Source organism: Colletotrichum jinshuiense, chromosome 3 (genome assembly GCF_051148585.1).
Source record: "Colletotrichum jinshuiense chromosome 3, complete sequence".
Classification (NCBI taxonomy): Eukaryota; Fungi; Ascomycota; class Sordariomycetes; order Glomerellales; family Glomerellaceae; genus Colletotrichum; species Colletotrichum jinshuiense.
Window position 1 is genome coordinate 2,300,283 of NC_139310.1, and position 13,506 is coordinate 2,313,788.

Consider the following 13,506-nt stretch of genomic DNA (forward strand, 5'->3'; position numbering starts at 1 on the left):
CCAGGTGACTGTAGGCGACGGGGTCCGAGTACACCGCAGTGTTTGGTAACTGTAGGAAACAGCTGGCCTTGGCTGCGTGGTCTCGCCAGGGCAACTTTTGGAAGAAGAACGTAAAAGGAGGGGCCAGTGGTGGTGGTGTAGAGCCAGGGGGCGGGACCGGGGGTTACCTCCTCGCAAGAGCCGCAATGGTTGGGAACGTGAATCTTGTGCATAACGAGAGCCGAATCATAACTCGTTAAGTTGTACAGGTGTTGCCACTCAACTTGGAGGGTGAAGAACAATACGCACGCGGCTTCTCACATGTCTGTTCTGTGCCGTCCGAGTTGACGAATGGGCGGAAGACCACTGGAGGCCGTGCTCGACGACGTCGAGAGGTTTGGCTTTTAGTTGCAATTAGCACGCTGGACAACGTACAGAATCCCTGTCAATGGAACCCAATAATGCTAGATAGCGCAAGATCGAAGATGGGGCGCTTAATGCCTCTCTGGCAGGCGCATTCAGCACCGGTACGAATTGGCTACTCTCCCGGCAGGCCAGAACGCTCCAGTGCACTGGGTTCGTGGCGCCGCCTCGGCCGTTGATTCGCCCGAACTTGTTCCGCAGCCACCCAGCCTCCAGGTCAGGGTCCCAGTAGTTTTGCGATGCTTTCCAGGGTCTGCTAATCTTCGTGGCGACCTCCCGACTTCACTCCTCCAGCAACCGACTTCGCTGACCCCGTCCTCGGTATCTGCGCCGGAGAAGACATTCGTGTATCTTGCGACTTTGCTCGACGAGTCGCTTCCCTGCCATAATCCGTGGCCGAGCGACCAGACTCCGATACTTGCCGAGTCCGCCGTTCGACGTCCCCGCTTCACTTCAGCGAGCACGCGATCTGTCCTCCGCTGCCTCGAAAAATCCTCCCAATTTCTCTCAATCGTTTCTTCAAAAACGGCGCTGTCCTCCTTGGAAGATGTCTCAATCCAATGCGCCAGCGACGGCCCGCGCTCGCCCTGCCGGTCCGCCACAGGAAGAAGGCGTGAGTACATGACCCCCCGTTATCGGCCCCCTCCCGTCCAGTTTCGTTCTACGCGACACTTCGTGCTGACCAACCCGTCTCTGTAGGGCATGAGTATGATGCAGAAGCTGATGCTCGGCGGCACATTGTACTTCGGCATGAATATGCTCATGAACAACTTGTTCCAGAAGAACCAGTCGGGAACCCAGGTTAAGGATGCCGACGGCAACGTTGTCAGCGTTCCCGCCAATACTGAGGAAATCCCTCCCTACCTGTTTCGCCCCAAGACTTTGAACGAGGGCGCTACATACAGCCAAATTCCCCGGAAGCTCGCTCCGATATGGCCCATGGACAGCTACATCGACATCACCATTACGCTGTCCGACTCGTTCGTTCCGACCCCTCTATCCAAGACACCTCAGGAGAAGGTGGTCCTGAAGGAGGAGAAGTTCAAAATGGGCAACTACAGCGAAAAGCGCTCCATTGACACGACTATCGATGTGCCGCCTTCCGTCCAGAACAACGGAACTCTTTGGGGTCATTTCTATATCTCGTTGCCCGGAAGCCAGCCCGACCCTCATGTGGAGACTTTCGACCCAGCCTCGGCCTACTACTTTGCTTTTCCTCTCACCCAGTACATCCCTAAAAAGAAGGAGTTCAAGACCAGGTCTCTCTTGGAAGGCAAAGATGACGCTGAGACGGAAGAAGTGGTGGAAGAGAAGGAGACCGGCCCCACCATTGCCAGTTACTACCACCCGAACGCCAGTTTGTCCATCATTCCCAATACCGGAGTGCTTGACTACCGCCAAACCCACCCAGCTATCCGCCAGTTCCTCCATATTGAACCCACTGGTGCGAGAGACGGCTCTGGTCAGAACTCGTGGTACTGTAAGTAGCAATCACACCCCTGCCAGCAATGCCCCATTCCTAACCTGTATAGATCCCATCCTTTTCGTCAACACTTTTTGGCAGCTCAAGAGTCAGATGATTCTGCTCAACGACACAGTCCAGACACTCCCGCTCCACATTGATCTGAACAACTTGCGCTCTTGGCAGTTCAACACCCTCGCCGCAATCGATGCGAGTGCCAAGGAATCTGCACGCCAGGCTGCGTATGGCGGATCGCTGCCCGGTGGTGGCGATGGCTCTGAAATCGAGATGGTCAAGGAAATCTTTGTCGACACAAACCCCATTCTCCTTGCTATTACGGTCATCGTCAGCATTGCTCACATGGTTCTGGAGACTCTTGCTTTTGGATCCGACATTGCGCACTACCGCAAGAAGAAGGACAACGTTGGTATCTCGGTCCGGTCCATCATGGCAAACGTGTTCATGCAGGCGGTCATTCTGCTTTACCTCATTGACAATTCGCAAAACACCAGTTGGATGATTCTGGGTTCTCAGGGAATTGGCATTCTTATCGAGCTTTGGAAAGTCACCACAATCGTCAACATCGCAGTCAAGGCGGCGCCCCCAGGCTCGTGGCTTCCGTTCGTCATCGCATTCGAGGACAAGCACAAGCTCAGCGAGACGGAGGAAAAGACCAAGGAATACGACGAGATTGCCTTCAAGTACATGTACATCGCCGGTGTGCCGCTGCTCGTCGGATATGCCGTCTACTCCTTGGTCTACGACACGCACAAGTCCTGGTACTCGTACATCATTGCGACGCTGGTCGGCTCCGTGTATGCTTACGGCTTCCTCATGATGGTTCCTTCTCTGTACATCAACTACAGACTGAAGAGTGTTGCACACATGCCGGCCAAGGCCATGATGTACAAGTTCCTGAACACCTTCATCGACGATCTGTTTGCATTCACCATCAAGATGCCCTTCCTTCACCGTCTGTCCACCTTCCGCGACGACATCATCTTCTTCATCTACATCTACCAGCGCTGGGCTTACAGGATCGACTACACGCGTGTCAACGAGTTCGGCCAGGGCGGCGAAGACGAGGAGGACGAGGCGACCAAGGCCAAGGCCAAGGCCAAGGAGTTGCTGGAGAGCGATCCCACAGTGGAGAAGGTGAAGGAGGCCACGGGCAAAGCTACGGGTGCCGACACCGGCAAGGCAAAGAAGAGAAAGTAAAAACGAGACACGCTGCGACGCAGTGGAGGAGTAAACTGCCAACATGATGAACATATGCAGTCCCTTGGCTACATAGGTTCGGAGTTGGAGGCCGACTTGGTTGCCCAGCAGCCCCACTTTAAATGTATATATCGTCGCATACGATGGGTAATCGAACATGGATTCTCTGCCAACAATACAAGAGCTCATCTCGTCGCTTGCCACCTATCTTTTCCTTCTTTCAGTGTATCTGCGGAGGCATCTCGACTGTTATGCACGCTTGGATCCCCCGATGAGACGGTTAAGAAAGTACCTGGTCAGAAGAAAAGCAACAATGTTCAGCTGAGCGGAGTCCTCATTATGTATCACAAGTGACCAAAATCCCAGAAGACTTACCTATACTAGGTATATATTCCTTGATATGCTTCTTTTGCTTGCTACCTTTTTTTTTTTTAAACCTTTTTGGCATGTGTCTGTTTCCCACCGTCTCTAGGACTGGGACCTGCAGGCATTTATTTGTTGGCCTCTGCGGCTGAGAATGCCATAGAAAAGGACCGAGCAGGGGGCCCCGTAAAGGTCGCCAATGGCGGGGGCTCGCAGCTGTCGGAACCCCGTGCCTGGTAGGGCAGAGACAAGCTCCTGTGCGACCGCACCTATCAGAAGGACCCATTGGCAAAGGGATGACGCCAGGCCCCCTCAAACGGTGTTTTGGGGCTGGGATACAGCTCCACGTCCGCTGTTCTCTAGCTCCCCCCTAGGTTCTTGCAAGGTGGGGAGAGATACGGGACCAGTATCCGTAGTATGTACTTGATGCCGAAAATAGGACATGACATTCCTAGCCTGTGTCTCTTTCTTTCGGTTGATCGATTACTGTATGCGCAATGCTGTGCTTGAATGGAACGGGGACCTGAAGCTTAGAAAAAATGCGAGGATGGGCTTAGAAGGCGAAGGAAGCGCCCCCCCTCTAATGTCCTAATGATCAACCCCAAGTTGTAGTATAATACTGATATTAGTGCACAGCAGTTGCCCAAAGCAGGCATGGCTGACAAGGACATCCACTATCAAAGGCACCCCCAAAAACCTAAAGTGCCTTCGACTTGCGTTTTGACACTGGGTTGGATCCAGTCCGCTCCGTCAGCCAACAAGGTGTGTGGTTGACCAAACGCACCGGGCCTAATAAAAAAACAACCGACCGCCGTCTTTCCAAGACTTCCAAGCTTCTTCTCGTTTGTTTTCCTCTCCTCCTGGGCCTCTAAACCCCCTTCCCGCGTCTCATTCTCCCCTTACCACGTTGCCATCCACGGTGCCGTCCACATCCCCGTTGTGCGCGCCCGCCTCATACACTTCCAACCCCCAAACTCAGAACTCCCCGGTCTGTAGCATACCCGGGTTCCCCCGCCTGTCACTTCATGTTCGTCTCATGGATCTGCTCCGGTCATGACATACGGATGGCCACATAGGATCCCCCAGCAACAGCCAGCACAACAAACACTCTAGACGACAGGCTACAGCAACGCATCCGCCAAGCAGAGCTACGGAATATCGGCGTGCCGACTGGGATCCCAGGTCCACGGTGCTTCGTACGCAGTGGAGTTCCACTAACTCTCTCTGACTCTCATCATCCCAAATTGGTCGTCCCAGGCACCCCGACGCTCCACGGGGAGGGAGCCAAGCCTGAACTTTAGGGGAAACGTAAGCTACAAAGCCTGTTCGGACGGTGTGCCCGCACCGCCCGCGCGCCCGCGCCCGCCGCCCGTCATCCGCTCATCCCTTCGGGAATTTTACCCCCCAAACCCAAAGGAGCACCCTCAAGGGGATTAATCATTGAGGCGCGCCGCACCGCACTGCAACAACCCCCTCCAACTGCCGTGCAGCCGCGATCTCTCCCGACCCCTCGAAAAAGATCGAGGAAACGGAGGGTTCACCGAATCATGAGCAGCCCTACCGTCGGGTCCCTTCTGGCTGCCATTGCGACACTCGTCAATGATGGCCTGCGTATCTTGAAACTCGCCGATAAGCGCCAATGGGGACCTGACGAGCACGAACAATTGCGCCTGCTGGAGGACACTCTCGACGACGCCAAGAAGGACTTCCAGGAGCTGTCGGTCCTCGTAAATGGCCAGCGCTACTACATGAACGATCGCAAACGTAAGTTCGCCGCTCATTTCGCATCTTTGTCTCGTTGCTCTGCGCGCCCACCCTTGACATTGTCCGTGGTTCTGCGGAACCCCGCGATGCAGCGGAGGCCTCCGCTTCAGTTGCAGTTCGACTCTCCGCCGAGTTGCTTCGTACTAGTTTATGTTGCGCATGACTGACCACGATCCATGCTAACTCGTGTTATTTAGTTCCCTCGATTGCCGAGCTAAGAGCATTGCAGTCGAAATTCGAGCACCACGTCGACAATTTCAAGGACTGGGCAAGGACGGGAGGGCCGATTAACCCGGTATGGGCACGAGAGACGACAGACCTGCGCCGGGAGCTGCACCGCGCGCAATGCCGGGCCGCGAGGAGGATATTCGCAGCAGAACAAGAGGCGTCGGCAAGGTGTCTAGGCGCCTTTCTCGTCTGGAGGAAGCAGCGCGAATGGGCAGCCCGGGTTGTCGTGTCCGAGGAAGAGCACCACCGGCGGCATGTGGAGGAGGTGGTGGCATGCAACACCATTGGCAAGTTTGAGCGCTTCGGGGACCGAGATATTGCCTTTGTATGCGATTTTTGTGACGGACACCTCGTTTGGGAAGACCTGGAGAGCATGCCGTCGCTGCGCGCAGCCGAGGAGTCTAGCACCAGCCCAGTGTCGCCCATATCGCCAACCACCCAGCTGCCACACTGGCAAGCGACCGGGTTCACCGCATCAAAGCGAGCCGAGAAAACGGTTGTGTTCGCGCCGCTGGCAATAGCGAGCCATATGGCGCCGTACCAGGGGGATTGGGTGGCCCGTCTCCTCTGTCCATTTTGCGACGAGGCGCCGTATATCGAGCCGGGCGAGGACGGCGACGACGAAACGCGGAATGCCCAGGACGAGTCCGGGTTCGAAGATCTCGAGGCTTTCCAAGAGCACCTGGAGTGGCAACACACGGCGGCGTCGATTCCCGCCGTGCCCCTGCCCAAGGCGGCCAAGGAATGTGTGGTGATGTGATGGCATTGATTCGACAATGATTTGGCGGCGTAACGGATGTTCGTGTACATAAAACGTGGTCTTGGCACCGGCGAGGAGTTGGGGCTTTTAGGAGGCCGGCTGTTGGCCGCTCCACGACGCATGATATTATTATGGGGGCTTTTCCTTCTTCATTGATACCGCAGATGGCCATTTCGACAGATTGAAATCGCCCGTTAAAGAGTCTCACGAGACCACAAGACAGAGATACCGAAGTTTGGTAGTGTTGGATCATGTTCCGCATTAGACTCAAAATACCACTATTCAGCAGAAGGACCTCCCGTGATTTTGTTCCCCCGACTCCTTTCAAGTCTTCTCCGCGTTTGACTCGAGAAGCCCGAGCCGTGACGCTGATTGATATAGGTACATGAACAGAGAGAGATATACATCCACTACAAGGTTAAAAAAAACGCCCGTTCTCACCCAGCAGTCAAAAATAACAACGAAAAAAAAAGAGTTCCCTGACCTCCCGCATGCTTGAAACAAGGAAGAAACCCCCTAGAAGAAACGCCACCAGAGGAACACGATGATGATGAAACCCAGCGCGCCGATGGGGCCGTACTGCTTCAGCAGGAGCTCCCAGTTGATCCTCACGGCCGCGCGGCGGTACTTTTTACTGTCGTCGCGGAGCCTCGAGCTCAGCTCGCCCATGCGCTCGAGGGAGTCGCCGCGGTACAGCAGGTCCTCAATGTTCTTCGTCATGACCTTTGTCACGTCGCGCAGCTCGTCGTTGAGCTTGTCGAGGTTCTGGGAGGCGCGGGAGTCGGAGTAGGTGGCCTTTGTGCGGGAGATGAAGGTGTCGAACTCCATGAAGGCGTAGGGGCGCAGGGACGGGGAGTGGAGCTGGGCGATCGGATAGGTCGTCGTGAACTCGCGGGCGAGGTCGGAGAGGTAGGTGAAGGCCAGCTTGCGGGGGTATGAGCGGTCCGTTATGCAGAGGAAGATTATGTCGGAGTCGATCAGGTAGCTGTTCGAGGAGGGGTGTTAGTCGGCCCCAGACAGGCGTGGCTGAGAGGAAAGGGGAGGGGAGGTAAGAAGCCGTACTTGAGGTTGAAGGCGCCGCTTTCGATGCTGGCTTGGGGCTCGGAGTTGCGGGTGAGTTTTCGGAGCACCTGTTTGATTTGGGACTTGACCTCGTCAAGCGCGGCTTCTTGCTGCTCGTCGTCGACGGAGGCGCACAACATTAGGCCTGGTTGAGGGTGTCAGTTGACATGGGCGCATAAGGAGGAGGATTTGGGGGCATGTACCGTCGAGCCTTGCTATTTGCGTTGAGCGGATCATTTTTGCGGTTGAGTGTTGTGTGATGCTGCAAAAAAGGAGCAGAGGGGGAGAATTGGCGATCCAAGGAGGGCGAAGGTGTCGTGTCGAACCTCCTTTGTTACCGGGGGTCGAGGGGGAAACTGCCGTTGGTTGGGTGGGCGTTCTATCGACGTGTCCTCAAAGAGCCTGATGCCTTGTGTCCAAGTGGCCCGGATGCACGGAGACCAGATGTTTGGTTCGAGTGTTCGTTGTGACCTGGCGAGTGACGGTGGTATACGACTTCTTTGGGGTATCGCGCAAGTTGGTTGTGTCCTCAATGTAACCAGGGGCTTTTTTTTTTCCCTCCTGCTTACACGGGATCATGGATGTTGCCAATACCATGTATACAGCTCTCCACGTCCTGCGAATTGATATGACACCATGGGCCGTCATGCCTGGCCAATTGGAAGGCTTGCGCAGGGGTTGATCCCTGTTTCGGGGAATTGTGGCGCTTGTGGCTCGTTCGCTCAGCCCGGCTGTATTGAAAAGCGTTGTTCACTGAGCAGAGTCGTGAGTAGATAGATGGCCCCTACCAACCACTTACATTTCAGGGAGGCGTGGTGGGAATACGGCTTCCTTGAGACATTGCGCGGCACTCTCTTTCAGGCCAGATGGTTCGAATTTTGCTGATATTTTGAGATGACCATCTTTTGACTCATGTAGTCTCCCAGTTGTTTTTGTTTCCAGTAAATTCTGTAAGTTCCGTTGGTATCTTTAATCTCATATCAAACCCATAGAGGCTTTGTGAGAATCCTTTGGTAGAGAACCTAAGGTCCGACCTGCGTGCAGCTCCCTCATGGACGTGCCTTCCAGAACATCATTTAGACAAACAAAACATGTCCCTTTGAATCTTCTTTCACTAATGTTTGTTCAGGTCTCAATCCATGTGCCCGTAAAATCGGCAGTTGCCCTTCCCTTGCCCCGCCGCCCACGATGGTTGCCCCATCAGTAGACGTAGAAATGGCAGACGCCTACGCCGTGTCGACGTCCGACCTTTCCTCTCCTCCTCCTCCATTGTTAGGCCCGGAGTACGAAGACGTTGGGCGGTCTAGAGAAAATTCTCCCAACCAACCGCTCACCTCACTTGAAAGCATCAACCTTGAGTCACCGGCCACCGGTACAGAATTGGCCAACATGGCTCGCCGATCAGCGCGCAACTCGAATAAGCCTAAGCCCGTCATCGTCACTTCCCCATCGAGACCCGCCAAGCGGAAAGTAGTCACCAAGGTCGTTGCCAAGAAGACACCCAAGTGGACAATCGAGAAGCTCTTGACAGACCCCAAGTCGCCTCTCGCCGATGCAGATCTCCGGGTAAGTACCATACTGGTGTTGCAAAAAAAATAAAATACACTTATGGTTTTCTGTTTCGATGCGAAAATACTGACCATGCTGCTCAACATAGACGATACTGTGCCAGCCCGCGGCATGGGACATTCTCTCCAAGGAAGAGCGCACGGAGATCATCGCACTCTTCCCCAGCGGTACGCGCATCCTTGATGCCGGCACCGATGAGGCGCGCCCGGACTTTGATGCCCTCCGCAACGACAACAACTTCCGCCACGACTGCGCCACGTATGCGGACAACATCGCCCAGGGCAAGCATGATCCGGAGTGGCTCGAGCAGGCATGGGCGGCGCGCGAGAGACGACGGGTGGGCGACTTTGACGAGTATCTTGTGCAGAAGTTTGAGGGCGAGTGGTCATGCGAGTTGCCGGAGGAGTTCAAGCCAAAGAGAGGCGGAACGGCATCATCGTCGTCAGCAACAGCAACGCCAACTGATGTTCAGGAGAAACCGGAAGACGTCATAGAAGGCAATTACGATGCTGATGAAAAAGAGATGTCGAAGGAAGATATCGAGACGACTCTGGATGGCGAGGTTACGGAAGAATTAGATGTCAAGCTTGGTTCCCCAGCTCCACATACCCCACACATAGTACTTGGGTCTCCTGTACTGGAGACACAAGATGAGAAGGGACAAGAGGTTGGAGATGATGTTGAGTTGGAGAAGCAGGCCCATCCGCTGAATGGCCAAGAAGCTAGAGAGACGCCAGAGCAACAGGGCTGACAGGTCATTGGAAGAGGTAGAGACGGAATGACACTGTCTAGTAGCTATACGACAACTTACGACTCATGAATATCAAGAGGGATCGTGGAAAACAAGCATGCAGGGGTTTGGCAAGGCATAGTAAGTCGAAGCCCTTGAAGTTACATTTCTGAGGAGAGGCAGCCTCCCCTAGTATTAGTTCAGGAGCCGCGGATGCCCGAATGCCCAACCCCCCAAAACCAGGACATTATCAAGACATAGGCACCAAACTACATAGCCGAAGTCCAGTAGATAAAATACGGTCATGAATAGCTACAGAAGTTTATTTGAAAACGAAACAGTGTTAGGAACAGCATGGCATCGACTCTAGTAAACGGTGCGCCGACGTCCGAAGGTCTCGGTCAGTGCCCCACATCGCCGAAAATAAACCCCAATTCAGTGGGCGAAAAGAGTCAACCACAGACAGAATTGGCATCCCTGCAACTTTCACTTTTAACTACACTGCTGTGTTCAACGCTGACGAGTCTGGCGTGACGAAACGACCGACGCATGTTGTGGTAATCACCGGAATCACGCAACGAGAGGGTATTTGTAACCAGATCGGTATTCTGAAGTTAGACATCGCCCAACCACCTCTCCCAGAAGTGCCGGGTTGCTTCTGCCCCCACCACAGCAAAGCCATCATGGCGCCCTCAGCAGAGAACCACAGTCGCTCGCATAGCCTTTTGCTATTCCAAAAGCTCCTCAACTTGAGAGACAGCACGAGTCCCCTGAACTTAGTTCTCGATAGTCTCGAGCAGAGTGCTGCGCCTGTTCTCCGAGAGTTCGTCTCCAGGGCCAAGGTATGCGACAATGCTTTCACTTCCATCTACAGAAACGATCCTCAATTCCGTATTACTGCCTATAGCCTTCTCATTCTATTTTATAAAGCAGCCCTTCTTCAAATTACCAGTGTTAATATCAAACTGCAGGTTGCAAAGGCCAAGGTCATCCTGCTCTCGTTCACAACCCTAAAGCGGCCTCGGGATGTCGACGTCGTCATTAAAGCTCGCGGCAAGAACATGAAGGCTCTCAGAGCAGAGATTATTTCACATTATCCCAAAATAGACACTGCCGCCGCCAAGAATGCTTCATCGTCCCAAAGTGAGTGTACTTCTCGGCCGACCTCATGGCTCTGACTCACCATCTCGACAGAAACCATCGTGCTGCTGGACTCGCTCAACGAGCTGGCCACAGCGGCGCCTCAGATAGTGCCTACTTTCCTTTCCAGCATCATCATGCCTGCAGTGTCTCTAGTGGCGGTGTACCACACCGACGTACCTCTTGTCCTCCCACGGACAGTCAGCGAGTATGAGCCCCACCCACTGACTGTCCTCTCCCACCTAGCTACCTCCATCCTCCGGCTATCTAGTCTACGGCAGGAAATTGAGCGTCAGAGGGCAAGAAACCGGAGCCTGCAGGAGCCCGAATGGGGTCTGGGTGAGGGACGAGAGGGCGTCCTCATCGGCCTCAAGGGGGACACCAAGTCTGATGATTACCACGGTGTGGTGGTTGAGATGGAGATCAGGAGGCGGAGTGGACGGGCTATGGCCGAAAAGTTTGTCATATTGCCAGTGGCGGGCCAGGCTGCTACCGCTGCCTCCTCGAAGGCGTCGAAGATTTTTCTCCTTTCAGAGCACCCGATGTTTGCCGCCCCCGATGGCTCTGGTCAAACGAATGGTGGAGATGGCGACGACGAGGAGCCGGAGAGTACGTTCAACCTTGGCCTCACAGAAAAACAACGGCGGGACAGAGAGGGCATTGTGCTGCCTTACTTTGACGCGCAGACGGACATAGGGGCAGGAGAGGGGGGTAGGATTCTGTATGAGATGGGCAGGGAGGATGACTTTGACGACGAGGAGGATGAGATCTAGGGGGCCTCACTTTGGATAACAACCATAGAATCACGATCACGATCACACGCATCTACTGTAGGCAACCTCGACGGTGAGATCCCCTGTCAAGCTAAGCTACCTTGTAGTTTGCCTCTCTGGGTACTTGGGCAGTCACGAATAGATCAAGTCCAGCCAGCACCAGCACCAGCACGGTGATTGCTGCCTTCCACCTGCACCTTCCTCCCCACTGAGGCCAAAATCTGAGGCCAAAAAGACAAACTGAAGGAGCCATTGCCCCGTGACTGCCTGGAATTCACTTCCGTGACCTGCCAATCAAGAAATTCGGTCCTGCCTCTCAAATATTTCACCGGTCCATGAAAGTATCTCCGGTACGTACCCTACTGATTGGGGCCCGCCGCACAGGCCACTCCCAAAGTCTATATAATTCCTCCCACCCAGGGCGGATTTTGGACTTTTTCTTCTTTTCTCCTCATCTTCTCTTTGCCTTTTGGCTTAGATCAAGTGTAGTATCTGTTCTTTTCAGTTTAATCTCTGAAAGATCTCCAAGGAGATCAATCTTGATTATTCTTATTTTTGATCTGCCCGGGAGGAGGTCCCTTCGGCTTGCTGTATACCTCTTCCCACCGTGTCCCTGGTATTTCACTGCCTCCAGGCGACGCAAACATTGCGGGTTTTCATTGCTGGCTCTGGCTTGTCCAGGGTGGTGAAGAAGACGGTTATGGTCGAGGGCGTTCATGGAGTCAAAATAGTGATCGTAGGGATAGTCAAATTACATGCGTGACAAGATGTTGATGTTGAGATGAACTTTATGATGCCCAGATTGACGTTGCAATGGTGTTCCGCGGATGTGAGAGCCCAGGCCGGCAGAGCTTGCTAGTGCACCGGAGCTTGGACACGGCTGCTCCGCGCTAAATTCCAGGGGTCGGAAGCTTAAACAGTGCTTGTTGAACCACCCCTTCCAGCGCATCTACCGCCAAAATTTCTTCAGCCTCACCGTGACGTCGTTTGCCAAACATTATTCCACAGCGCCAACCTCTCTACTATTACCCAGCAACGCAACACACAACCTCGCAACATTATGGTTCGCGGACGCGATAACCGACAGGCGTGGGACGAGCCCGACCGACGGAGCCGCCACGGCGGAGGTGGCCAGCGAGACCGCGGTCGCGACGGCCACAGAGACCGCGATGGAGGACGAGATGATCGCGACAGAAGAGACGACCGCGACAGGAGATACAGATCCAGGTCGCGCGAACGGCGCGACAGAGACGGCCGCCCGAGATCCAGAGAACGAGAGAGAGACCGTCCCCGCGACAACCGCGACGGCGGGAGGCCGCCTCGGAGAGAACGCGGCGGTTTCCAAGGTCGTGACGACCGGCGGCGCAGGGACGACGATCGCGGAGACGAACGGCCGCCCAGGCGGCAAAACGACGATGAAGAGGGTCGCAGTAGGCTCGAGCCCAACCCGGAACATCGTCTTGCATCGAAGACTGACGTCCTGCCAGACACTCCCCGCGGCGACAGAGACCGCAGGCGATCTGCTTCGCCTCATCGAAGCGGCAGCCCGCCCTTTACCCGCCGTGACCCGGCCGAATACACCGATTCTCTACCGACACGCCCGGCCGCGAGGGGAAAGAAGGAGCAGCACACCATGTCCTTCAAGGTCGGACGGCACGACTCGCCGCAGGTTGACAGCGGACGGAACAGCGAGCACGAGCGCGGCGACACGCCCATGGCGACGGGCCGGGACGAGAAGGAGGAGGACGACGAGCTTGAGCCCGAAGTCGAAGACGACGACATGGCGGCCATGCAGGCTATGCTGGGCTTTGGCGGGTTCGGCACGACGAAAAACCAGAAGATTGCGGGTAACAACGTCGGTGCGGTGAGGAAGGAGAAGAAGACGGAGTATCGACAGTACATGAACCGGCAAGGCGGATTCAACCGGCCTCTGAGTCCTTCTAGATGAGCGGTGCTTCAGGGGCACGACGACCGGGGCCGATGTCAGGTTCGATCGGACGGTCGAGGTCGGACGGGGCATGGGATTGACAGCGGT

The 13,506-nt window shown here is 55.0% G+C and overlaps 6 protein-coding genes across 6 annotated transcripts; 5 read left to right on the top strand and 1 right to left on the bottom strand.

Moving 5' to 3' along the window:
• Positions 1-949: 949 nt before the first annotated feature.
• Positions 950-3,082, top strand: EsH8_III_000648 (CLPTM1L-like protein; the record flags this gene model as incomplete). Its single annotated transcript, XM_083262373.1, has 3 exons — positions 950-1,015; positions 1,102-1,882; positions 1,935-3,082. 3 exons carry the CDS (start codon positions 950-952, stop codon positions 3,080-3,082), a joined length of 1,995 nt encoding a protein of 664 aa, XP_083122860.1.
• Positions 3,083-4,992: 1,910 nt separating this feature from the next.
• On the top strand, positions 4,993-6,197 carry EsH8_III_000649 (uncharacterized protein; the record flags this gene model as incomplete). Its single annotated transcript, XM_083262374.1, has 2 exons — positions 4,993-5,209; positions 5,407-6,197. The coding sequence occupies 2 exons, from the start codon at positions 4,993-4,995 to the stop codon at positions 6,195-6,197; spliced, it is 1,008 nt and encodes a 335-aa protein (XP_083122861.1).
• A 516-nt stretch (positions 6,198-6,713) lies between these two features.
• Positions 6,714-7,496, bottom strand: EsH8_III_000650 (SNAP receptor SEC22; the record flags this gene model as incomplete). Its single annotated transcript, XM_083262375.1, has 3 exons — positions 6,714-7,182; positions 7,260-7,404; positions 7,463-7,496. 3 exons carry the CDS (start codon positions 7,494-7,496, stop codon positions 6,714-6,716), a joined length of 648 nt encoding a protein of 215 aa, XP_083122862.1.
• A 951-nt stretch (positions 7,497-8,447) lies between these two features.
• EsH8_III_000651 (Asx homology domain-containing protein) lies at positions 8,448-9,579 on the top strand (the record flags this gene model as incomplete). The annotated part of the gene is made up of 2 exons (XM_083262376.1): positions 8,448-8,825; positions 8,917-9,579. 2 exons carry the CDS (start codon positions 8,448-8,450, stop codon positions 9,577-9,579), a joined length of 1,041 nt encoding a protein of 346 aa, XP_083122863.1.
• Positions 9,580-10,241: 662 nt separating this feature from the next.
• On the top strand, positions 10,242-11,471 carry EsH8_III_000652 (Elongator subunit IKI1; the record flags this gene model as incomplete). Its single annotated transcript, XM_083262377.1, has 3 exons — positions 10,242-10,400; positions 10,530-10,701; positions 10,753-11,471. The coding sequence occupies 3 exons, from the start codon at positions 10,242-10,244 to the stop codon at positions 11,469-11,471; spliced, it is 1,050 nt and encodes a 349-aa protein (XP_083122864.1).
• Positions 11,472-12,531: 1,060 nt separating this feature from the next.
• Positions 12,532-13,419, top strand: EsH8_III_000653 (SNUT3/LISCH7 family protein; the record flags this gene model as incomplete). The annotated part of the gene is made up of 1 exon (XM_083262378.1): positions 12,532-13,419. One exon carries the CDS (start codon positions 12,532-12,534, stop codon positions 13,417-13,419), a length of 888 nt encoding a protein of 295 aa, XP_083122865.1.
• Positions 13,420-13,506: the final 87 nt, after the last annotated feature.